Raw genomic sequence first — 27,092 nt, forward strand, 5'->3', positions numbered from 1 at the left:
TTCAGTTACTGCAGAAAACTTTAGTTAACGAAGTTCACAGCTGGCAATTATTTTGTAGAAAATAACACCAAAAAAAGTTGAAGGGACACTAGTCTCTTTCCAGCATCAGTCATATTTATTCAGGTTTGTTCCCAGAAGACAATAGAAATAATCTATGGATGTCTGAAAAGCTATGAAGAATCAAATATTATTTATGGTAGTGATTAGTAATTAAGACATAAAAAGTAAAGTAGAGTGCAATTTTTTAATAGTGTTGCATGATACGAAGTCATAGTGACAAATTAATACTCTTCTCGAACCCATATTAATTATTTTCTCTTCTTGAATGTTTTTAAATACTATTTAAAGGCTCTCTGTTCTTTTAAGTGTCACAGACAAAATCTTCTATGCAGTATACAGAACTTCATATAGTGCATCTGAAAAGTCGTAGCTAATTTTTTTTGAGGGGTTGCAGCTAGCTATAAGATCTATTGTTAGTGTTCTTTCAAGTTCATAAGTTCATCTTTCTGTGATTCTTTATTTCCATATCTATATCTATATATAGATATCTATATCTGTATATAGATGTTCTATACAGAGAGATATAGATACAGTGTCTACTAAGAGTTCTAAGGCCTGTCTGTTTCTATTTTCTGCATACCTACAGATAAACAACAAAACGAACGTGGTAACCAGCCCCAAGGAAAATATTCCTACCCCTGCGCTGGTATACCTGGAATCTTCCTTCTCATGCTATCTTGAAGTTTTTTACTGTCTTCTGTTTGTTCTCCCATCTTTTTTTGCTTTTATCGTGCATTTACCCTGCTTGCTTTCTAAGAACAGGTTTTGAAAACTCCTTTTGTTTGAATTATGGTGATTTTTTTTGTGTGTGAGGAAGTCCATTGTTGCAGCGTATTTATTAATAGAAAGCATTATGTGGAAGCTGGATGCAATTGTCATAGCATTTGTAACTATAGTTGAATTTTTTGCATGCTCTGCCAGAAAGTGAGTAGAATGCGCTTTTATGTTGCTCTTAGCATTTTGCCTGATGATTGTTTGAATTTTTTTAATGCTAACCTTCTGCCAAAAAAAAAAAAAAATATATATATATATATTCTCTGCTTTTGCCTTAGTATAAGTACTGATGTCAAGGACAGCAACAAGATTATTGCTAGGTAACCGTAAACTAGACCTTATTCAGATTTTCATTCCATATTTCCTGAGACTCAGCAGGACTTTGCAAGTCTTCCCTGGAATCTAGAGGCATGTAGTCCTAAACTTTCTAGCTTATTTCTCTTGCATTTAAATCTGCGGGAGACATTACTCATTAACAAGCACTGCTAGGAACATATTACCAATCAGTGCTGTTCGTAACAGATTCTATTGCAAGCTCCTGTTTCTAAGGCACGCACATGTCACAAGGGTCACAAATATAAGTGTTGATATATGAGTAGCTAATTTAGTGAGGTTTCCCATATGCCTGCATGCATCACTTTGGAAACATGAAAAAGTCACACATGTTGATTCAGATTTTTCATCTTTAATTTTTTTGTGCCCCTAAATCTGAAGCATACATTGCGAAGTAATGTTAAGGGCCAGTTAAGAGGTTTCATACATGAGTATATGTCTGTAGGTTCTCAGGTATGGCCACTTACAGTGGTCCATGCAGAAAGTATGCTGGCCAGCTGCTGTTTCAAACATTATTTGACATATATATATATATATATATATATTTTTTTTTTTTTTGTTAAGAGAAAAGGATTTGGGGAGATTTAACTTGAAAGTGATGCAAAGATCTCTTTCATTTACTTTATGCAGCTCCAACTGGGCAGCAATTGGTAGCAATTGGTATATTTTCCTAAATACTGCAGCGTTTGGAGATACTTAGCTCCTACAATCTTCATCAATCCATCTGTATTTTTATTTCATCACTGTTGTGTTAATACTAATACAAGCAAATGTGCTTAAAGTAAAGAGGTCATTCCTGGCCTTCTTGTCTGGCCTGGTTTAGACAAGAAAAGGAGCAAAGTTTAGTGTGACCTTGTGGGGAAAAAAAAAAAAGCCTCTGCAGGTCTCAGGAGCTTCAAAGCCCTGCTTGCATTGGTCATGAATAAGGTCTCTGCATGCTGCTGCATTAGATGAGATGGTCTTTTTTTTGCTGGCTTGCTGTTGAGGAAGTCTATATTACAGGCATCCAGTTTCATTCTCTGGCAACAGTTAACAGTTGTTTCAGCTCTTGTCACTGTTCAGCATTTCTGAGCTGGCTCTTCTTGCATCCCTCAGGCTAATGAGAATGTGTTTACCAATGAGAACTCTTTTTCTCTTTATTTTGTTCTTGCTCAGGAGCCCCAAACTACAGTTATCCACAACCCTGATGGAAATAAGGTATTCAGAAAGAATCAACTCCATCTTGCCTTTCAAATCCCACAATTCATTCAGTGTTCTACAGCAGAATAGGGCAAAAAGGGTTTTCCAGGAAATTATTGAAGAAAGTCTCATTCCTGCATTTATTACATCTGGTGTCTCTTGAGCCTGTTTCATCTGTGTCCATCAGTTGTGTGTGTTCTGCTGGGTGCTGCAGTTCTGAAACTCATAGGGAAGTCAGTAGCAATTGGCAGAGCTCTGCACCCCCTGCAGCGAGGCTCAGGGAGCATAATATGCTGTGTATTTCAGCTGAAAATTCTCCTTTCTAAGTTAAGAGGAAAAAAAAGAACGTTGTTCTCAGAGTGTGGTGAGATTATACCAACAAGTTTCATGTGCAGTTGTCTCCTTAGATAAAGATATAATTTCAATTTATCCCATCTGTTTTTTCTCAGCATGCCTATATATCATGTTGTGACGTGCCTTTTGTGCAGGTCTTTGTTTTCTTCCGTAACATCGCTGAGCTGTTTCCAAACAAATTAACATTTCAAGTGACGAAGAGGTCTTACTTTTTATTCATTTTTTTCTTCCTGCTGCTTTCTTTTTGTGTGTGTGTATTGTGACATTTGTGTTTGGTAGCTGATTCCTGAAACATGTGGTTTATTTTCTGTGGGTTTTTTTTGTTGTTTGTTTTTTTTTTTTTCCATGCATGGACTTGAAAAGGGCCAGGCAATATAATTCATTTGAACATAACATATGTTCCTGCAAAAATGTTCTTTGCAGGAACAAAAATTTCAACAAAAATTTCACTGTTTACAGTGCTGGTATAAAGAATTGTCATTTTGTCCATCTAGTCTAACTACTTGTGATTTCTTTATGAGAGAAGGATTGAATCTGAGTGAAAAAATAACGCATGCAGACATTTTCAAGCATGACGATGCTGATGGTGTGTATTGTGCTTGTATACCCCGTTCCTTTGTGTCCTCTGTAGAACTTCGAGCTTTTATTTTCATGTTACTGCTTTTTCAGCTCCCCAAGTTTTAACTCAAAGACAACAAACAGCCTGTGTTTGAATTCTAATCTAAGCTTTTTTGCTGAAGTCCACTAAAGACCAGAAGGAAACAAAATATTGGCGTGACTACATCTACTTGTCTTTATTATTTAATCATAGCAAATAAAATACTTAATGTCCCAAAATGTCACAGCAGACAAACAAACCACTTAATTTGGAGAGTTTCTCCTAAATTTTTGCGAAAGTCTGTTCATTATAGTACGGCAACTGGAGTGGATGCTTCAATATTACAGGCTACATCTGCCGTGTGAGCTTGTGCATGGTGTTCACAGCTTGTACTCGTGTGGGGTTTTTGTTTACTCATCAATATCTAATACTTGAAGTGAAAGAGCATGATACATCTGTGTAGAGTGAAATGTCTAACACCAGCTAGTACCAGAAAAGCATGGTGACTTGTTCGATTTTGTTTGTGTGTGAATTGATTCATGTAGTTTTATTTATGGATGCACATACATTTTGTTTTTTAAGGTCTAAGTAATTCATTAACTATTGGAACATTCTTTCTTCTCAGCCTTGTGAGGAGCTAGCAAATAAAGGGCACTGTCAAAGTCTCGTTTAATTACTTAACTGCAAAATTGTTTAAAGAGTTATATACAATTCCATCTCTGGTGTCCGCCTTTCAATATCAAATAGCCCAGTTAATCCCTTTTGCTATTGAGCTGTGGATTAAAAGAAGAAAAAAAATGCTGATTGTACTTTTCAAAAAAAGAGTGCAGATAAAAAACCAACTTCAAAAACTATCATGCTTTCTAAAACTATTTGCCTATTAGATTTGACAACGCCCTGTTGAATTCATCTGTATTAGTTCATGTATCTTGTAATTCATGAAAGACTGAGATATGCAGTATTCTTGCCGTTTTAACAGCGTGGAGGTTTAAATTAAACTATCTGATAGATGAGCCATTTCTCTGAATGGCTGCTTGACAGATTGTTCAGTTTCTCCAATTGTTATTGTAAATTTACCAATTCTCTATCTCCTTTGATTTTTTTCAATCACAACTTAAAAGTGACAGAAATATCTGGTTTTCTTAAAATCACTCCCAGACTTTGTTGTAATGTACATTGCATATGTCTTGTGAGTGGAAAAATAATTTTGATATGCAGCATGAAGAAGTCCGCATATTTAAAAACTGGAACAAAAAATGACTTACTTTACGTAGCTGTTTAATCACTGATTAATCAGTTAAAATGGCAAGCTCTCCTCTAACTTGGCTGAAGTAATTCATCTAACATTTCAGAAGGAATTTGTACAGCTGGATGTTAAAGAAAAAAAAACTTCCTTTACATTCCTGTGAAGTAAAAGCACTAGACAGCAGGAAATGTATTTATTATGTTCCCTTTTGTAGTGAGAGACAATGTTTTACATCAGTTTAAGGTGACATTGTCTCAATTGGTGTGTGACCATTTGTCTGTGAACTACATCCCATTCTGCTTCCAGGCTTTGCATGATATCTGTAACTAACTGTAATTTGCAAAGGCTCACAGATAAGTCTTGGCTTCTTTTATACATTCTGCTTTTATTTACTTCTCAACAGGAGTCCACAGAGAGTTCCAATACAACCATTGAAGATGAAGATGTGAAAGGTATGATTTTAAGCTTGAAATATTTGGAGAAGCAGTAACATGAGTTACATGAATGTACTTCATTAGGTTATTAAACACAAAACTCCTAATGAATCATAAAAGAAGATACTATTTTTCTTTTTTAAATGAAGCTATCTTTACATTCTTCATTACTTCTGATATGTTTCAGACTTGTCACTGGATTTTCAGTTCTCCAAATGTCATTTGACTGGACATTTTGAAATGAAGAACATGAAATTAAGGCTTATTAGCTAAAATAGTGATTCTAGTAGTGGTGGTAGCAGATGAAGAATATAGCATGCATTTCTAACATGCATTTGGTTTGGATATTCAATTTTTGTAGTTTTGTTTTGTTTGTTTGTTTGTTTTTTTTGAGGTCACTATTTTAATTTTTATTCTGTTCAGATGCCAGTGTTTCTTCATATTCCTCTTTTGTTCTGGCCATTCAGTTACTTTAATATTCTTTCATTCTTCAAAAAAGGAAAACCAACTACTTTCCCATATAATTAATTCTGTAACTTCACAGAAATTGTTGGGTTTTTTTTTGTTTTGTTTGTGTTTTTTTTTCCCACTAAATATTACATTTTGTCATTACTCTATTTAATAACATTTTTTTTTTCAAACTAGATATTGAGTTTGTGTTTCACTGGTTCACAGAAATGATTGTTTTTCAGCCTCTAAGAAAAATGTTACAAATAAAAGTGAAATGCAAGCCACAGATGGCAGTAAAAAGAAATATAGGGAATAGAAAAGGGAAATCTTAGTTAATCATTATATAGTATGGGGGTTGCTTAATGTTGTAAGCTGTGTGATTCCCTTAGGAATCCTTGTTAACAGTATGTATTAGCAAGTTGCACCTTAAAATGCAGGCTTGAATCCACCCAAGGCCTTCATTTGTCTCAGAAGAGTATGAGAGCATTTTAGAATTTAGAAGAGATCCAGTCATAAAGTATTTAGAATTGTATCACAGATGTCTAGTACTCAATTTCTGTTTTGTAGTACAGGTGCTATCCATGGTTCATAAGGAAATACCAGTATTGCCAGATTAATACATTGATAGCATACTGTTTTAGGATTCAGTGATGTTTGCTAATCAAATATTAAATGAGGAATACAATATAGGACAATTTATTCATTGAGAGACACCACTATCTGAGTGACAGTTCAAATGAGTATCATTTACATGGCAACATTGTGTGTTCTTCATGTTGTAAGTAAATAATTTCTTTGGTTATTTTGGAAATGATACATTTTCAGTTTCTAAAGGCAAGCAGATTTGAATTCCACTCGCCTTGCATGTGCTATCAAGTAATATCCGGGGTTTGTATAGCATATATTTTATTATGCAGAGTGAGTTCTTACGTTTCAAATATTTGAGAAGAATCAACAACAGAAATTTAAAGAATTCATGGAGATACAAGTCCACTGTTCTGTTACTGCAAAGTTTGTGTACCAGAGGGTTGGGAATAGCATTAGAAGTGCTAATTCCTTCCCTGTGCCCTATAAGGGAAGAGCAAAATAAAGACCAAGATGGTATCTCCTGGGCAAAAATCCAGAATGTAATGAAATATTTACTAACTAGGTTTCTTCTCTTTCTGATATGCTCAGAAAACGATGACATTTCATGTGTTCTTATTGCTCCCTTGGTTATCTTCCACTAATGAGTATGAGGAAATGCACAGTGGCAGAAGAGTAAGTCTATGTTCTGTACAGGCTTACACATTAGACCTGTTTTATATTTCTGAGGGTTTCTGCACAAATACAAGACCAACAAACAAACCCAGAAATATTCAATAGAGAAGCAGCAAAGGACAACCTTTCTAGATGACAGTATGTATGCTGCAGGATGTTTAGAAGGTTTTTTTAAAAATAATAAGAAAACAAATTGTTCTGTTTTGAAGACAGAAATTCAAGCAGTAGGATCTAGATAGTTGCAACATACTATTTATGAAGAGGTTAATAAAATGAAAAGTTACTTAGATTATTAGAATGTTTAAAATATCGACTATTTATTGTAGGTTGCTGATTTCTTCTAGGCTATTTTAAGATCACACACCTTTTATGTAGGGAGTTATTTCCTAATTGTGCAAAGAGTAGAAACAAAAATGTGTAAATTCTATTTAGAAATACTTGATATTACTATGATGAGAGTCTTCCGTAGCTCAAAGTCACACTCTTATTCCATGTACTGTAAGTTTCAGTGAACAGACTGACAGTTCTTGAAAAAAATTGACTCGTAATGTATGTGAAAAGTATTCTCATATGAACAAAAAAGTTTGCGTACCCCTTTGTTATATTGGCTGACCAACAGCTAAGAGTACAGCAGGGTAAGAAAAGCAGTTATTTGTAGTTATTTCAGAAACTTCCTCTGCAGTAATATTTGGCTGTGTAGATTTTACACGGTTTCACTTACTCGTGAAATTCTAAAGAGTGATCACAAGTATAAATTTTGATTTTCAGGCTCTCACTTGTCAAATTCCTTCTCCAGTGCATGAAGCTTTTACTTATTTTTGCTTCAATCATAGGAAAACTACATGCAGAGAAATTAGAAACTACTATTAGCTGTTATTTCAGCATAGGTCAGATACATTTCATTGGGATGCTTTCACTATGTAAGTAATGAAAAGCCTGTGTTTTAAATATACTTCTTGACTTTCACATTCACTTAATTTCACTGTTCTATTACTCTTTAGTGGAAAATATTAGTTGACTGTTTGAAAACTGAAGTGTCTTCAGAATTGTCATGACCTTTGCAAATCCTTATATCCATTTTATGGATTAGTTATTTACATTGTGTTTTTTATACTTATTTTACTGATATATAAAGAATTATCTTTTTCATGTCAGTCATTCATCTACCTTTTAGAGATAAAATAAGTGACCCTGAGCATTACTTTAGTATCCAACATATAATAGATACCGTTTGCATTGACAATGGGGAAGAGATGTAACCAAATATCTGAAGCATGAAGTGCAGTATTGAAAGTGAAGATTTTTATATGATGGTACATGTGGAATTTGTTGGTCATTTACATCATGGCAGCTTGCAGAGGAAAGCAAAGCAAGCCTATGGCAGCTTAATGTGTTGCTTCTGCTGCTACTCTTAGGACTGCTTTGGGAAAAGCTGAAGAGCTTAGTTGGTGTATAGTTAATTTCTGCAGTGTTACATACTGATATAAATTTCTCAACTTTTGCATAGTTGACAATGACTTTCTTTTGGTGGACATATTTTTATCCACTGCTACGAGCAGTGCAGCTGCAAATTGTGACTTACGTTAAACTATATTTAGCTCTAGTTAAGTCGGTGATATTGCACTTGGTTTCCAGAGTTTTAATGAGTCATTTCACTTCCACTTCAACAAAATCTTGGGCATGTTAGTGGCCAGTACCCACACACTTTAAATAGCAGCCTGCTAATAGTGATCTGAGTTAATGCAAAGTGTTGACTTGGAGAACAATTACAGGTATGTGCAGCTGATGCAGAGGAAAACACAGTGTGATTTACTTTTAGTCATAGCACTTAGTATGGCTTCCTTCAAACCACTGTCTGTAGTTTACCAGCTAACCTCATTAAATGAACAGCTTAATTACAGGGCCCCCACTCGGTGATATAACTGCAAAACTTTTATCTGCAAAATTTTGATTAGCATGCAGAAATAGGTCTCAAAAGCAATTAAAAAACAAAAACAAAAACACAACAATGATGAGTATATTTTGCCTAATTCTTAGATTTAATTTTATATTATCACAATTAGGAGTGATTGGATGGCTATAATATACTTCATTTTCAAAACAGGAAAAAAGGATTTTGTATATAATCACAAGTCCAAGGGACAAAATCTTAATAAGTGATGTAAGATGAAGTAAAGAAGTTTTGTACTTTTTTAGGTTTCTGATCCATTATTTGCAGTAGTGATAGAAAGAGCAATAAGCAGATGAACTAGTAAGAGGATTTGAGACTGTACTCTGGAAAGAGTATTGCATTGTATCTTTTCTGGAGATTACAAAAGGCTGAAAGATGTTAGTATGCTTGCAAAAGAGAAAACAGTAGGATGCGTTGTTCTTCATCTGCTGTGGTGGGAAGGTGAGATGCTTTCTCCTCACAAAGAATGACAGTGTGACCTGTAACATTTGGAACGATCGCAGAGATCTCATACAGCAGTGCAGCTGTTTTGGCATTGAGTCCATGCCCTAATACTTGGGCATACCACTGCCCTGTTCATCAAACATCGTGTGCTCATTTTATAGGGATTTATTTTTCTGTTATTTAAAAACAAAAGTTTAATCTCCTTGACATTAATTGTTTGTAAGCTTGCTTGTTTTTCACTATGGTATTTCTCTGACATATCCATTCTTTCTAGCTTTCAAAAGACAAGTTGCTTTTCAGAATGTTTTATTTTGAATTAAAGCTAGCAGTCTAATTTCTAGAATGATTCAGGGAATAGTTGTTCTTGCCTGCTAGAAGCTCAAAGTATATACTTTAGCCAGGACTGTGAGGAAAGATACTGTCTTACACCAAGCTTGACTTCTGGATGTAGGTTTTCTAGGACAACAGTGACAAAAGGTGCAGCTAGATTGAAGTGATAGGGATCACAGAAGTAACAGAGGGAATTCTCTCAGATAACTGATTTTATTATGATAAAAAAAAAAAGAAAGAAAGAGAAAGCAATTTAGAAATATAAAATGTTATAAATTTGTCTTCAGGGGCAGATTCTTATCTCTCAATTTTCAGGGAATGTATGCAGTATTCTCTCACGTCAGGATATCGCTGTTTTTTAACATTTGAAGGCATCCTTACCCTGAAAACTGTATTCAGGCTTGTTTTTCATCTAAGTTTCACACAGGTTTTCTCTCAAATAATATTGAGCATCTTCATGTCTGTATCTTTTTCTTACATATGTACTTACATCTTTAGAAACAGAACATTTCTTTAATTGGAAATAGTATTTGGCAACTATTAGTGAGTTTTAATAAATTCAAAGAGGTTCCACATAAGTATGAGAAAAATCTTCTTCATGATGAGGGTGAAAGAACACTGAAACAGGCTGCCCAGAGAGGTTGTGAGGTCTCCTTTTCTAGAGGCATTCGAGACCTGCCTGAACCTGTTGCTGTGTGACCTGATCCAGGTGTTCCTGCTCCGGCAGGAGGATTGGACTGGGTGATTTTTCCAGGTCGCTTGCAATTCCTGACATTCTGTGATTCTGTAATTTGAGACTGAAATTGAATCTATAGTTCAGATTCGTCATTCATGCTTATATGCATGACAGTAATCCTTAATATAAGGATAGGACTGGACAGAAACAGCATAATGAAAAATGGGCTATAGTCAGTGCTTTTTTTGAGGATTTCTTGAGGGATTTCTACTTCCTCTGTTAATGAGACTGGAATCCTTTGCCTGCATCTTTTTGATAGAAGATTGATTTTTTTTTTTATTTTTCTATTTTTTCAGTAGTGCTGTAGAATATCCTCATTACTTTTGCCAACAACGCTTGCAAACTTATGCAAGGCTGAGCTGTTTAATTTATCTTGGTCAGGAAAGGTAGATTTCCCTTGGTATTGTTTTGCTGCTCTTGGTGAATTCATGGAAATGCTTGTACGATAGATGATTTCCAGTGGACAGAATTGCTGAGGACTGGAGCACTTACAGATTAGATAAATTCTGGCTAGTTTTTGCCTCTTGATACATCTAAAAGGTACACAATTTCAAAACATTAACCTTTTAGAAGTATGTAATTTCAGATATTTTGCTAATTTATTTCATTTTACACCTCTTTTGTGCACGTTTGCATTTTTGTGTTTTTTTAACCAGGGAAAGAAATGAATGTAAACTACTTGGAGCATACTTTTGTGAGAAAAACCTTTAAAATTCTAAGAATTATTATTTTTTAAGATCTTTCATAACCCCGTATATCCCAGTTCTGGACAGAAGGCTAAATCTGTACTGGCATCTGAACAGAGTCATTTATGGCTATGCCCTTTACCGCTGTTCTTTAAAACCCTCACTTCTTCCCAGAAGTGCATCATAAACATTCTGTGCTCAAAAGTTTTATGAGTTCTTGTTGCATGTAATTAAATTATTCCTTTTTTTTTTTTTTTCTTGGCCTTCTCTTTCTTTTCCTTTACATCTGCTTGACCCTCATACAGCTCTCACAAAGGAGGGTGACATGGAGAATTTATATTCCACCCACCACCTCTCTTCTTCCATTGCTTCTTCATCTCAGTGGTCACCATCCTTGCCATGCCCCAGCGGCCTCTCCTGCTGCCAGTGTCTGATGAGGATTCTGATCACACTCTACCTCTTCATCTTTGTTTGTTCATATGTTGTGTTTCTTTCCATGAATTCAGCGGGCAAGTCCATGAAAAATAAAAACTCACAGAGTCATTCACTTGAGTCTGAGTTCTCCCACTCCACTCCTTCCTCTTCACTGTGTAAGTTGAGAGTCATCTTTTCAGATGATCTCTTTTGTCTCTCCTTCTCTTCCGTCCCCCATCAACTGAGAGTAGCACAAAAAATTTGATTTTTTGTGATGTATCCAATCCAGGAATAATTGTTCCTTTGGTCTTACGGAAGTAAATTGTAATTTTTTTTAACCAATTCATTTTTTGGCCAGGTTTTATTATTCAAGGGGAAAAAAAAGTTATTATAGTGAATTCTTAAAAGATATTATTTCAGCAAATTATATATTGCAGAGATTATCTCTGCAGTAGTATTCACCTTAGAGATGTTCCTCTTCAACTCTGGCATGAATCCTGGATGGGGTCTCAAAATTAATTAATTACCTATTATGTTTATGAATGCCATCAAGTTACTTTCTCTAGCATCAACATTGTTAAACCAAACTTTAAACTCTGGAACAGTTGTTAAATTAACAGCATGAATCCAAGGCAATGGAAAAGTTTCAAGGTCTTCTTAAGAAGAGATCTGTGATGATTTGTGACCAGTCAGCTGTTAAGTAAATGTTTAGAGTTTGAACAGTGTAAATAGGAGAGGAGATGGTAAAATATTAGTTGATTACACACTGGTAGAATAGAAGAGGTTTGGGTAGATGAATTTCCTGTTTATAAATTCATTCAGAAATTCTTTAGCAGGGAAGTAACTTACGAGTTGAAATGGGGAATGATTTCTTAAGAATATGCACTCTGCTTGGCAGATTCTGATCTTGTATACTATGAGGATAATAGGAATTGACATATGCACTGGTAAAGGTGAGGTCTAAATGGGTCCTTTAAAAGATAAGCTGTGTGTAATTGACCTGAGCCTTATTTTGCAGTTGAGTGGCATTTTAACTAAGTGCTACTAATGCAAGCAAGAGAAGAATCAGTTCTGGAGATTATGAGACTTGTGACTGTCTCGAGTCACGAGTATTGACAAGTGATGCTAAAATATTAGTTTTATTCATAGTGAGAAACAGGGTAGTTAGGTACTGGCAACCTGGAACCTTGTTGATACTGAAAACAGAGCACTGCTGTGCAGTGAAAGAGCTCCTCTTAATTCTTTAGATCGCTATTTGGACAAGTGAGAATTATTGTTTTCTGAAGTTGTAAAAACATTTCTAAGTAAGATTTTCACCGTCTTATGACAGAAGAGGAAGTTAACAAGTGAGAATTATTGTTTTCTGAAGTTGTAAAAACATTTCTAAGTAAGATTTTCACCGTCTTATGACAGAAGAGGAAGTTAATGGTGTATCAGTGTGACAGACTGTGCTATAGACATTTTCTTGCACAGAGGATAGAAGAAGCTGTTCCTGTACTGTAAGGTGAAGTGACTGTATTCAAAGTTGAACACAAATACTGATAGTGCAAACTGCACAGAGCCTTCAAGATGGGAGAAATTAATATGAAGGACAGATTTGCATAATATTTAAACTATTAGTAACATTTGCCATAAGGCTTTGTTTCACCTGCAGCGTATACATGCCCAGAAAATCCCATTGCATCCCCAAAATTTTCAGGTCTGAATTCTAGCTGCCTCACATTGTCTGCTTCATTGAGTAGTTGATAGTGTGAAAGACACTGTTAAAGTTCAAATGTAGATGTTCATACTCATTTTGCTACTAAATATAGGTAACAATTTAGGTGTGGTGTAGAAATGGCACAGTGTATAGTAGGACATATTAAGAAAGTTGGAGATCTGATATTCTGTTGATTCTGTGACTTCAGAAACAAGCGTGCTTCTTTGTCACTTTGTTCCACAAAATAAACTTCTCCAAAAAAGCCCCTATAAAATAGTGCAGATAAAATACAGTTTAAGGAATTCAATAAAACAATAATCAGCTGCTTAGCTATCAAGAAGGTAGACTGTCAGGTAAAAATATTCTGGTAAATCTACTGGGTGATGCTGCTACATTTGGTAGTTAGCCTGCTAGCAGATTTGTTATATGACTTACGTTTAGAGCTTGCCAAAATACTAGTAGGAAAAACACCAGAATTTAATTTGGTATCTGAATATACTTTGAATATTAGCAGACTTGCTAATATTTTTTTTCATTGTGAGCCTTCAAAATAACTTTGTCCCTATAAGTATCTTATTTCAGTTAGTTAAGTAACTAATTTTAATGACTGAAGAAATTGTAAAGTCCCTGTAACTTCACACGTTGTCCTCCACTAAGCGATAAAAATGTCCAGTTTAATATGGTTTTAAAAGTGGCCATAAATCGTTCTCCATCATAAATCATGAAAAGTTGTGGCTGTCAGTCCTTGTTGACTGGAGAAAGGGAAATGTCACCCCCATTTTTAAGAAAGACAGAAAGGAGGGCCCAGGTAACTACAGGCCAGTAGAACTCTTGTTTTGTGACAGCACAGCGGTAAGAAAGTGTGAACTGAAATAGACTACAGTGTTAGTTCTGTGTATTACAGAACTGAATTTACTCTATATTTGTGGTAAAGTAGCAATTATAATATAAATGTAACTGTGTGAAAAATATTGATTTCTTAGCTGGTAAACTTGGTAGATTTCCATCTGCTATCACAGGCATCAGAAAGAGATTAGATAAATCAGGTGTGTTGAGGAAGGTCTGTCATCTAGGTGAAAGTAAATCCTGGAAAATAATGCATCTCAATAAGTACTTGAAGTATTTAGGAATATAATTTTAAAAGTAACATAGTTTTCCTATAAATAAAATAAGCAAATGCCACATTTCATAAAATAATTGAGGATTATTGTTATTAGCACAACACTCATTGCTTTTAAAATTTAGTAAAATATTTAAAAGGAAGGAGATAGAGAACTGATGATCATTGACTTTCCATGTTAAAAAAAATAGTGGAAAGCGAAAGATTTCTCTGAGTATCAGCTGAGTGGAAGCACAATTTAAGTAAAAATGTTGACAGTGGCAAAGCTTACTGATGTCTCAGTTATGGAGTCTTTAAATATGATTATTTCTTGAGTCAGCAGCCAGATTCCATGATTAATTTAATGTGTTGTGAAACTAGTGCAATATCTTGTAACTACAGTGACCATAACAACAGCTTTGTTCTGAGACTGTAGATGGTTTGTCATTAAAAAAAAATCATTTGCCAACATATGCCACAGTGTAAACATTAGAGAGAATATTTAGAAATAATTCGCATAAATAAAAGGAAAGCTATTTACTGCACCTGACAAGTTTAACATCACCAAATGATGAAGATTTAAATAGAAGATGCATTCATTTCATTTGTCACCATAATAAGATGGAATTGCTGGGATGATTTTTCAGAAATTTGCTTGCATACCTAATGAATTACTTTTTCATAGGCAGGCAATAGACTTGCAGGGTTTTCGAGAAGTAGAAGACAGTGAGTAACCTCAGAAACCCCTACAAATCATCCACATGACAAGTTGTTGAATCAGAATGAATCATTTAAATCAGCAGGCACAAGGAAAGAGATGTTACTCACAAGATGTCATCTCAAATATCTTATTCAAAATCATTGTTTAAAATATTTTGAACTACAAGAGATGGGCTAAAGGATGACCTCTGATCTTACTTGGGCTAATTTTCAATGAAGTTCTTGAAAGATAAAACTCCTGAATGCATGCCTTGTCTTAGGAGGATCTGGATGTATGTCATGTAGGTCTAAGATTCAATTTGTCATTATTGCATGCGGAACATTCACTTTTTTCCTTCATAGAAATAAGCTTCTTGGCTTTTGTTGTGTGCAATAAATTACAAGGGAAATTATCAGCAAATAGTTTTCAAATGTTAGTGTGGAAAGAATGATTTTTTAAAACATTTTGTGTCATTTGTGTTCTTCTCTACTTCTGGGATGACAGCTCATGATATGAAGCTGAGCAATATCTGGTGCATCCATGCAGACGAAGTTCAGCATACAGTACAGATTAAATTGGTAGTCTCTTCCTCTTTTTGCAGATTGTGGTTATTTTCAGAGCATAAAATAGTATTAGTAGCTGCATACTTTCCTCTGATTGCTCTTTGTTGGGACTGTTCTGGTAAGAAATTAAGGTAGGTCCCCTATACTGTGCTCTTCAATTTTATCAGGCCAATGTCCTTGATAAGGAGTGTGCTGTATTAAAATTATTACTGTAATTATTAATTATGAAAGATTATTGCAGCTGTGTAGTTGAGTGGGGTAGAAAAAAGTGAAACGTGTTAGAAATTGATAACACATTTGAAGTTAACATACATGGCACAGCAGAGCTACGGAAATAATTTTAGTCAATGTTAGAATATGTTTTCTTTTGTTCTTTTCCTATTATTTGATCTTCTTTGTAACTGTTCTTCCTAATATTTTGCTTGAACTGCCTTTGTATTAGTCATATATCTACTTACATGCCAAAAAAGGGACTGTATTTTTTTCAGCTGCCAATGCCTTATGACTTTAGCATCCCTCCAGGATTTTTTAAAAATGTGCAGTGAGTGTTATAATTACCTTGCCAAGGTGTTTATTGTTAGCTGTTTTCATTAGCACAAATCCATTACTAGTATGTAAGTACTGCACACAAATATTACAGTGTTGTATTTCAGGTAGCATTTACTTTGTAGGTAGAATAGCAGAAATCAGTGGTTTTTAATTAACAATCGGCATATGCAGGAGTTGTAGAACTTAGGCCAAAGAAGCTGTGCATTTTGGTTTTATCTAATTATCTCATCACAGAATGAGAGAGCATAATTGATATCTGAGCTGCATTAACCTAAGTTTAAGTACTTTATGGAATTACTACTGCATATTAAATAAAAAGTACAGTAGCATAAAATTGCCACTGTACATCAAACAGCATAGTTTTCACAGAATTCAAAACAAGCAAAGTTTATTAGATTTGGAGAACAGGAATTGTCTTGAGCTGCATAATGTAGATATATATATTATATACGTATATATATTGTAATGTATAATATAGTTATACTAATGTATATTATCATTTTTAATGTACTTTTAATTAAAACACAAAAAACAGCAACAAAAACATAAAACTAGTGGGATATTTGACCCTGTTTTTATGAAACTAATGCATCAGTATCTAGTTCAGTGAAAGTGGTTACAATTCTTAGTGAGTTTTCAAGGTTTTCAGCAGAGATTTTCAATGAAATATTACTCTTCTTGCACTTAATTCTTGAAAATAACTGTTCACAAATATATGTAGTGCCAAAAAATGACATGAATGAGGTGCGATTGTGAAGGGAGGGACATTTTCCTCTGTTAAGACAGGTCTTAAGAAATTCTAGTTAAAAGACATGACCAAACTTCTCTTGAAGTTGAATGTCTCATTGCAACTCTGTACATTCTGTCTGAAAATTTGCTGGTGATTTATTTACATTGAGTTGCAAATATACAAAAAAGCGATGATTTTTTTTTTTTTTTTTTTTTTTTTAAATCTTGGAACTTATTCTCAAATTCCTGTATCAAACTAGAAAGCAAGAGTGCATGCTTTTCTCTGTTTGCAAGCCTGTGTTTAGCCAAAGCATCAAAATGCATGAAATTATTTGCTGTAGCTTGAGTTTGCCATAATTTAAGTTTCATTTCAAATGCTTTTATGGTTTGAATCATAGCACAGATAACTTGATTTTCAACTTGAAGACAGGTGTTTATATCATTCAAGTAAGCAGCCAAGTCCACCAAAAATGCTACAACTGTGAACCACTTTTAATGTTCACATTCTTGCACAAATTTTCCTTTCCATTCCATAAAGGACTTGATTTCATTTTACAAATGATAAAGTATTTTTTACCTTGAAAGCCACCTTCCTTTAGAAAAGTATATGATGTCTCCTTAATCAGCATCCATCCTTTTAAGGAACTCCTGGAATTGGTGATGATTCAGCCCCTTGGATTCCATGAAATTCGTGGCTTTTGTGACAGTTTGCGAGACATTGCCCGTTTTTAATGCTTTTGCAAATAATTTTTATGTATGATTCAGTGATACTTCATCAGTCATGAGTTGCTGGCAGCAATCACATTGTCTTCTGTTAATTTTATTGTCTCTTTTTTTTTTTTAGCCAACCATCACCAGGGTGCCATCAGAAGCTAGACCAGATATATTGACAAAGTTTAAAGAAAATCGCTTTATTGTATTTTTTTTACTGCTTCAAGAGATTTAGTTGTGACTTTGAATGGCACCAACAATACCGTTTCTTCAGTGACATTATATACATTATCAGTACCTCTAATGAAAATGGCAAGTTGAGCCATATCTGTAGTATCAGTACTTCCATCTATCTCCAAAGCAAAAAATTAGAAATTAGCAGTTTTACTCTCCAAGTTTCTTTCAGTAGATTTCCTACTTTTTCAGTTTGCCTGGCTATAGTCTGTGAGACAAATTGATTCCAGAAAAATTCTTCTTTTTTATGAGGATATGTTGTATCTGCCATGCTTTCCATACATTGTTTTATAAATTCACCATCAGTAAAAGGTTTTGATTTTTTGGCAATCAGATTAGTTACCATGCAACTAGCTTTATAATAGAGTCATTTAATGATTTTTTAAATATTGTGTTGAGTTCACAGACTTTTCTTCAATTCTGCTGTTCTGTCTTTATGAAGCATTCCTCAATTCATCAAATTTGGCAGAGGGTTTCTGCACATAATGTCTTTTGAAATTGTAATCTTTGAAAACTGACACGATTTCCTTGCAAATTAAACGAAGTGCCATATTAGTTGTCTTGACAAAAAAGTACTCAGGTGTACCTTTTTCGCTGAACCCTGTTTCTTCATCCATGATTTTTCCTTTTTTGGGTTCTGTTTTCTTTCAAGATTCCATTAGGCAAGTTCAAAATATTACTATTGGCAATCACTGCGTTTTACTCAACAAGCAGAAGTACATGACACATGTAATACACGTGGGGTTTGTTGTGACTGAGTCTGTGCTGCTTTAGCAAGAGGAGGAGTCAGCACCGCACTGTGTCTTCCCCATGTCCCCATGTCAAGGGCAGGGCCGCTTGGCAGGGCAGAGCAGCTGCCATGATGACGCAGCGGCAGGGGATGGGCCACAGTATGAGCTGTACTGGGCTACAGATTGGACATGCCTGCCTTTATGTTTTCCAGCCTCCATCCATCTGTCTGCCTATAGTATTCCAAATCTCTCTATCCTTCCAGTATCCTTTCTCTTCTTTCCTTCAACGTAAAGCCTCTGCTTCATAGATAATGTTGCTCCAAAAGTAATGCCTCCTATTCATTTCCACAGAAACTACAACAAATAGAAACAAGGTTGGAAGAGACCTCTAAGATCCAACCATCCGCCTGTCACTGATATTTCCTGTTAAATCATATCCCTCGGGCAGCCCATCCCAGCGCCTGACCACTCTCTTAGAGAAGTGTTTCCTAATGTCCAACCTGAATCTCCCTTGGCACAACTTGAGTCCATTCCCTCTAGTCCTATTGCTAGTTACATGGAGAAGAGGCCAACTCCCTCCTCACTACGACTTCAGGCAGTTATAGAGAGTGATAAGGACACTATGAGTCTTCTCCTCTCCAGACTGAACATTCCCAGCTCCCCCAGCCACAGTAATCATATAATACTTGTAAGGCCTGTGCTCCAGACCCCTTACCAGTTTACTTGCCTTTCTCTGGATGTGCTCCCAGGCCTCAATGTCCTTCTTGTAGTGAGGGCCCCGGAACTAAATCAGAATTCAGGATGCAGCCTCATCAGGGCTGATACAAAAAGCACAATAACACTATTTATAGAGCAAATTCTCAGCTACAAAATGCTAATTTTCAGCATAGTCACCACCTTTAGCAGTGCATTCTTGCCAGCAATTAACAAGTGCCTGCATGCTGCTCATAGATATCTGCATGGTTGTCCAGAACATGGCATGTCTTTCACATCATTGGCATCAGTGCTGAAATGCACCACATACTGCCTCACTGTGCTCAGATCCACTGTTGAATCTGTGTTGATGAAAGTCAGTGGGTACAATTTTTTTCTCATGGAGGAATTCAGTGACACAGCTTTGCTTCAGATGCACTTCCATGTCAGACACCATTCTGTCCGACTACCCCCCCGTTGCCGTCTGTCGCACAGCAAAAAAATGTAATGGAATATTGGTGGGAAGGTTCAGCCTGTACTGCTATATGACCAACATCCGCTTCTGATGTCGTGGGCCAACATCAAAAATAGGAGGCATTAATTTTGGAGTTGTCATTTTTATTTTCTTTGCTGCATATATAGATACGTAATTGCCTGTGTGTTACTGAAAGGAAGGAGTAGCTTAGTTGCTTTCACATACAGAATTTCATGTGGTAGTTGGAATTTTATAGAAAGCTTGATAGATGAGTTGGTATGCAAATGGCTTGGCAATATAATTCTGTTCCTGACAGTTCCCATTGTGAATTGCAATGTTTTCCACCAGTACTGGAAGAACTGGTGCTAGTGCTGGAGTCAGACAATGGTTGATTTGAGTCAGTGATACTGCCTTTAATCTCATTTGCCAGTGCACAGATTTTGTTGGATGTTTTTCATTCTTGTATCAGTCAGCAGAGTCAGTGCTACTAAATGTTAGTACTGCCCAGAGAAACTGAAACCATATTCTATATCAGTAAGTGGCTTCTATTGGAAAGCTTCATAGAAACACGTTCCACTGAAATTTAACTTTGAGACAAAAAAAAATCAGAGAAAAAGCTGTTTGGCAATGTTCATTTTCTTCTTGTTTCCTTTTTTTTTTTTTTCTTCAATTTAATGGCAAATCTTTTAACATAGTACAAAATCAACAGTATTATTTAAAATAAAGCATTTTGTACAACTTTCTTAACTCTGGTCTTTTAGTTATATGCATCTGAGATATACTATCCAAAACTTGTGATTTCCTCCCTGCATGATGTCTGTGCATTCTGCCTTTCTGCCCTTTTTGCCAGCTTTTCTGAACACAGCACCATTGTTTCTTACACAATTATCCTACCGCTTGGCTTGTGCCATGCAATGTCCGCGGTTTCTTCTCATGTTGTTTAACCATTTGACAATGGAACCATTGCTGATCTACAATCAAAAGATCTCTTCATTAAAATTCTTATTTGTTTCCACAGTATTCATGAAAAATAACATAATTTGTATGCTAAATATTCTTACCCAGCATGCTGTCTGGTAATCAAAACCTACTTGTTTTCCATTGCCTCCTTGCTTTCTGGTTTCTTTTTGGTGCTTTCTATCTGAAGACGTTAGGTGTGCATTTGAATTTAGAATGGTGGAGCATAAAATAAACAGATTCTTCAAACACTTTGATTCCAATTCTTGCAGTACGGCACTGGAGATTTACATTCTACCTATGTTTCCCAATGTTTTCTTTTTGAACGATATTAACTCTGTCAGTACTATAGTCTTAACATTCTGAGTATATTGATGTGTATGAGTTGTCTAGTCCATGTGTAGGAGAGCGCGAGAAAATTTCAGCTGTTGCTTCTACAGGAGAGCTACTAAAGCCAAATTGCCTGTATTTTTATTTTAACTCAAGCTTGATCTTCCAAATAGGTATTCTGAGGTTTAATAAGGAGTTGAACCTATGCTAAATCTTTGAAATCATCCCTTCCATCCTTACCCATTACATTCATAAAAATCTGTATTTGAGAGCATTGCCTCTCTGGTTGAACTTTATCAATATAAAGCTGAAGTTTTCAATTTACAAATGCGCAGTAAAAACATAAACCTCAATTCCTCATGAAAAAAAAGTTGTTGTGAAATCAGTGAGGTTTGCCATCTGAAAGTCACAGGAATTTGCCATTGTGGTAACTGGTGTTACTGATAATTGTACCACTGGGCAGGAATTTTTTTCTTTTACTTCGCACTGTTTTCGTGCCATTCCTATCATCGTTAACAAATATTGGTCTGTGATCCATGTCTAGAGTGAGGGTCCTGAGAAAAGGACTCATGTCATTAAAGTAAAAATCTCATAAGAGGATATATGAGGTGAGATTTCTCCTTGTTCTTGCTGCTGTTTAACAGAATACCTGGGCTGCATACAGCACAGTCTAAGGCTTTTCTACTGCCTTACTGATGAAAAAGCACGTGAAAAAAAAAGCTGTGCATCTAGGAATGTTTGTTGCATTCAAGACACCTTCTTAATAGTACTTTGCTCTTAATGCTTTATGCTTTAAGAACAGCTGAGGTTTCTGGTTTACAGCAAGTTGGATTTAGTCAACAGTGTGCCTTGGCAGCAAAAAGTGTGCATCAAGCCCAGCATTGCCACTGGGTGCGGGAAGGGATTGTCCCACTCCGCTCTGTGCTGGTGTGGCCTCATCTCCAGTGCTGTGTGCAGTTTGGGTGCTACAGTGTAAGAAGGTCATAAAACTATTAGAGAACTTCCAAAGGAGAGCTTTGAAGATGTTGAAGGGTCTGGAGGAAGATGTACGAGGAGAAGCTGAGGTACCTCAGTTTGTTTGGCTAAGAGCAGAGCAGGCTGAGGGGAGGCCTCATGGCAGCTGCAGCTCCTCACAGGGAGCAGAAGGGCAGCACTGATCTCCACTCTCTGGCGATAGTGACAGGGCCTAAGGGAATGGCGTAGAGCTGTGTCGGGGGAGGTTTGGGTTGGATGTTAGGACAAGGTTCTTCACCAGAGGGTAGTGGGCATGGAACAGGTTGCACAGAACGGTGGGCACAGCTCCAAGCTGCTGGAGCTCAAGGAGCATTTGGACAGTGGTCTCAGATATAGGGTTTGGATTTTGGGTGGTGCTGTATGGAGCCAAGAGTTGGATATGGTGATCCTTGCTGAGTCCCTTCCAACTCCAGATATTCTATGGTTCTTGACTAGTGGATCAAAGAAAAAACATTTCACATACTTTTGCTTTAGAAATACAGGCATTTTTTTTTTAGTATTGTTTCTAGAAAATGCATGTTCTGCTCGTTGCTTTTAATGTTTTCTTATTCTGTTACTGTTTATCATTTATTGGTATTAGTTAGTAGTTGTACTGCAACAGTCCCAAGTGATCTGATTGTGGTTTATGTAAAGTAGATGATAAGCATTTTACAAGCAAAGGATAATCATAGAAGTCAGAGTTGAGACACAGTGTGTTGTAATTAGAACTGTGTGGGTGTGTGTAAATTATATGTAATCCATGAGCTTTGCACCATGGAATCTTAATTGTATGCTTAGAGACAGAATTCCTCTTTGGCCAAATGCGTACATTTAAGGATAGCAAACACCAAGTGTTAGAAAAAAAATTGAAAGTAGTATTATACGCCTAGCAGCTGAAGGTCCCATTCGCATATGAATCGTTAGAGCATCACTTGTGAAACAACCACCAGCTTCCTTTAGTTCAAAGGACAGAGTTGGGATGTGGGAGAGCTAGGTTCTGTTCTGCTCTGGTTTTTACGCAGCAGATCCGTCAGCACAGGAAAGAGGATTATATCCATGATAGGAACGGGAATTGATTTTGATGTGTTTAATTTCTTTAAGAGTGCTGAGGTGAAAATAGTGCAAAGCAGTAATATAATGTCCATTGGTCATAGACAAGGAAGAGAAAAGGCATTTGTACCATCTGAGGAGTGACAGAATACCTTTGTTTAGATGTTGGTCTGACAGCCTTTCAGCTGTCACTGTTTTTATAGCTGTATTTGTATCTCTTTCCAGCTCGTAAGCAGGAGATTATCAAGGTTACTGAGCAGTTGATTGAAGCTATCAACAATGGGGACTTCGAAGCTTACACGTAAGTACTCATTTTGGAGAGAGCTGGGCAACTGGATGTGTTCCAAACATTTCGAAATGCACATCTAAATGTGCATGTAAGACTGTATTTATTTGTATTGGTGTGTTGCTGAAGATCATTCTCAGGTACCCTGAAGAAACATAGTTTTTGATTGCTAGTTTGCCTTGGCTTTACAGTAGCCTGGATGCCAGTTTCAGAGGAGATGCTATATAAAACTGATGTGCCTCTTTGCTGAGACAGGACCATCATCCTGACAGAATACACAGTGGCCTATCTTCCTGTATGAAAGTAAAGTTGTGGTTTTGATTTAGAATCCAGAAAACAGAGTAGAAAGCTCTCTTAACTGGAAAAAAAAAAAAGTACAATAGAGAGATTGTTAGTAGCTAGAATCCCATATGTACTTCAAAGCATGAAAGACCTTGATATTCCATGTGTAACTATGTGTAACATGAGTTCCACCAGCTTCTACTGAGCACTGTGCATTTCTGTGTAAGAATTTGCTGAGGGAAAGTGGGCAGATTTCTTTCTCTGCTTTTCAAAACAAAGACATACTTACATCTCTTTCCACCTCTAAAAAAGAGGTAGAGAAAAATACTTCTCAGCATTTAATTTGCTGTCCTGTGTTTATCTGGGTAAATTCTGCCCTGTTACAGCATAAGCTTCATAGGTCAACTGTGACACTGCTCTTCCTGTTTAAAGATAAGTCAAAACTTTTATTTGGTGTGATTGCACTAAAACCTGTGTTGTACAAATGTCAAGTGGAAACTTGTTCTTGACTTTTATGTAACTTCTATCAAATTAAAAACATTTAAAATCTCAGATAAACTATAGTGTAAGATGTGAAAAATATTCCTTGGGTTACATAGAGGCAGTTTTCAGAGCCAGAAGTGAAAACTGGTCTATAGAATTGTCTTGTTGGGCCATCTTTGGCAGTCTTTGTTTTTGTCAAAGGATGTTTGATTCGAGATCTAGTATCCCTGGAATAAGCTGTCAAATGTACTGATTTAGGTAAAGCCAGTTAATGCTTCCCATTGGTTTCTGTTCTTTTCCACTGTGATGTCATATGTAAGTAGTATTTCCAGTGGGAATAAAGGAAACATTTTTTTGTCCAGCAGCATGCTACATAACTGCATGTGATTACTACTGAATTTCCTCTTTTCCACAGAAAAATCTGTGATCCAGGCCTTACATCCTTTGAGCCTGAAGCTTTGGGTAATCTAGTAGAAGGGATGGACTTTCATCGGTTTTACTTTGAAAATGGTAAACATTCCTTTTTCATCCCTGTGTGCATTCATCTGTTCCTTATGAGCGTGTTTCTCCAGTCTAATCAGCATTTTTGTTTGGGAGTTAATTGATCTAGGTAGAGGAAGGTGGCATTAATTTTTTTTTCATTTTGAGTTCTAGTTGAATTTTTTTTTTTTGTCTGTTTCTGCTACATTCATTCACATATCATGGAGTACCTTAGAAGGTGAAGGACAGTTTTAAGTATTTGTAAAGAGAATAATAAGATTTAAAAAAAAAAAAAAAAAAAAAAAAAGTAGTTCTCATAAAGTTTTTTCTTTTGCAGAAAAGGAGTACATTATGTTATGTGGCTAGTATGCTTAAAAGGAGCACCACTAAATGGTGTGACTATGGAGTGATTACAAGTAAAAGTCAGTGCTTCCAGTGAATTTATAATGACTGCTACTATGTGATATTTTGGGGAAGACATGTAGCTTTTTGTGTACTGGCTTGTATAGTAGAATTGTGACGGCTCTAAGAAAGAAAAATCACCCAAAGAGTGGATAAACTTTATGATAAAGTTTTGGAATGTCATGTAATGAAAGTTGCATTACATTTAGAGTAGACTTAACACAAAAGGAAATAAAGTATTATAAATGAAGATAACCAGTTTATCCAGTAACTTCTGAGAAATGTTTCATCAGTAAATGGAATTATTATGTTACTAAATTATCTTCCTTCTCAAAAACAGAATTTTCCATATTTTTCCTTTAACATGTTTGATTTCATTACTTCAGCTTTTTAGTTTTCAACATATAAATCTTTAACATGTTTCTTTTTTTAAGAAAAAAAAAAAAACACCTTTGTTTTAACTGAAAATGTCAAGTACAAATGCAAATAAAATTACCCTGCTTTTTGTTTTTTTGGTTCTTTTGGTTTGTTTGTTTGTTTAGTCAGCAGGATTTTAAAAGGCATCTCGCTGTTATTTCTGTTACCATTGTTAAGAAACTATTTTGAAGTCCTTCCAACAAATGTGCTGCTGGATGGAAGAGAGGGAAGTAACGTATAATAGCATACATTACTATATGTTGTTACTATTTAAGGTGCCCCAGAACTGGTCACAGTCAAATAATTGCATATGATCAGTTACAGAAACTTGTTTGGCCCTTTAAATAAAGTAATATGTACTATTAAACGTCTGACTGGTTGTCTGACAGGAAAGGTGAAGGTGTACTTTATGCTGTGACTGTGCTCATTTCTACATTGTATCTGAGTTAAGGATGATTAACAATAAACAGCGATTATTACCTTGATATTTTTGTTTTGTAAGATGGGGTGAGATAAGTTGTTCTGCCTTGCATAGAGAAAATTTTATTTGTCCTCTGTGTGTTTTGTTTCCTAGCTTTATCCAAAAGTAATAAGCCAATCCACACCATTATCCTCAATCCTCATGTCCACCTTGTGGGTGATGATGCTGCTTGCATTGCATACATACGGCTCACGCAGTACATGGATGGAAGTGGGATGCCAAAGACAATGCAGTCAGAGGAAACACGGGTCTGGCACCGTCGTGACGGGAAATGGCAGAATGTTCACTTTCACCGTTCAGGGTCACCAACAGTACCTATCAAGTAAGAAACAATTCATACCATGAGGTTAAACTATGTAGGTCAGACCAGGTAGTCTAATGGCTTTTTTTGGCCTTAAAAACTACAAAACAGTCCTCCTGATAGCATAATTTTTTGTGGTTATTTATGCAGTGTGTACTATATTCAGTGTTGTGCCTGCAGTGTTTGTGTAAATATTTTTTTTAAAATAATGTTTTGTTCTTGTTGTTTTCAGCTGTGATACCCACTGATACAGCTCAGTCCATGAGTTGAGAGTTGTAGAGAAAAATGAGTTAATATAGATAAGGGTTGATACAAGTCACAAAAATGGGATTGGAAAACTTGAAATACGATTCCAGGAAAATGTGGAGAGGAAAAAAAAAAAAGTGATAGGATACATGGAGCTGTTAGAGCTGACTGGAAAATGTGAAGGAAAAAAAACCCTGAAATTTGAGTAGTATTTTCTCTAATTTCCAGCCACCTCTATCCACTCAGGCCTACCAACATTCTTTGCAACTCAATTTTGAGTCAGTTTATGTATTTCCTTTGTAATGTCATATGAATACCTATCATGTTCTTACCTTTTTTCCCATGCTCCTTTTGCTTAACTGCTGAGTGGTCACTGTCTAATAATTACTCCACTTCTATGAGTAAACCTCTCGTCTCTTTTGTCATCATTTTTCTGCGTCAGTTCTTTGTTGTTTTTTGTGTTTTTTTTTCCAAATGCCCTCTAACTCTAATGCCCTCAGTCATGCTGTGACTCAGTGTGCACAAACCTGAATTCCTTGAGCCAGATATTCAGCACATTCACAGTTCTTTAAAAAAGTTAGAGTCATGGCTCCTTCAAGTGGTTCTTCTCAAGTCCTTTGCTTTTCTTCTGCTTTTAGCCTTTACTAACTCTGCTGTGTCTCTTGGAGCCCAGGTTGGCCAGTTTCATTAAGAAGACACTTAAATTAGACCATTTCTCAATTAGGCAACACTGGCATAGGCTTTAACTTGCTCGGGTGCAAGCCTTCTGTGTAAGATATAATTACTTTTGCGTGAAGTGTCTTAATGTGTATAATTGCTGAATTTGGCAGTGTGAATGACGAAAGCTTAGATTTCATCTTTCGAACTTCATCATGTCCCATAATTTACTTGCAGAATCATTCCTGTACAAAATAATACTCAGTTATTAGGGAACATAGAATCATAGAATATC

At 35.8% G+C, this 27,092-nt stretch overlaps 1 protein-coding gene across 14 annotated transcripts in view; it reads left to right on the forward strand.

Annotated features, from left to right (window-relative positions):
* Positions 1-25,919, forward strand: part of CAMK2D (calcium/calmodulin dependent protein kinase II delta) — a gene marked incomplete at both ends in the record, with an annotated part of 156,281 nt that extends 130,362 nt beyond the window's left edge. For 5 of the 14 annotated variants that reach the window (XM_079534692.1, XM_079534698.1, XM_079534700.1 and 2 more), the window contains 6 exons: positions 647-706; positions 2,323-2,364; positions 4,948-4,996; positions 22,988-23,063; positions 24,229-24,323; positions 25,687-25,919. In XM_079534692.1, coding sequence (XP_079390818.1) covers positions 647-706; positions 2,323-2,364; positions 4,948-4,996; positions 22,988-23,063; positions 24,229-24,323; positions 25,687-25,919 — 555 coding nt within the window. The remainder of the gene's footprint in view (positions 1-646; positions 707-2,322; positions 2,365-4,947; positions 4,997-22,987; positions 23,064-24,228; positions 24,324-25,686) is intronic. The other 9 variants (XM_079534704.1, XM_079534702.1, XM_079534693.1 and 6 more) reach the window with 3 other exon arrangements.
* Between the last annotated feature and the right edge of the window lie 1,173 nt (positions 25,920-27,092).

This window comes from Tetrao urogallus, assembly GCF_951394365.1.
Source record: "Tetrao urogallus genome assembly, chromosome: 4".
Classification (NCBI taxonomy): domain Eukaryota; kingdom Metazoa; phylum Chordata; class Aves; order Galliformes; family Phasianidae; genus Tetrao; species Tetrao urogallus.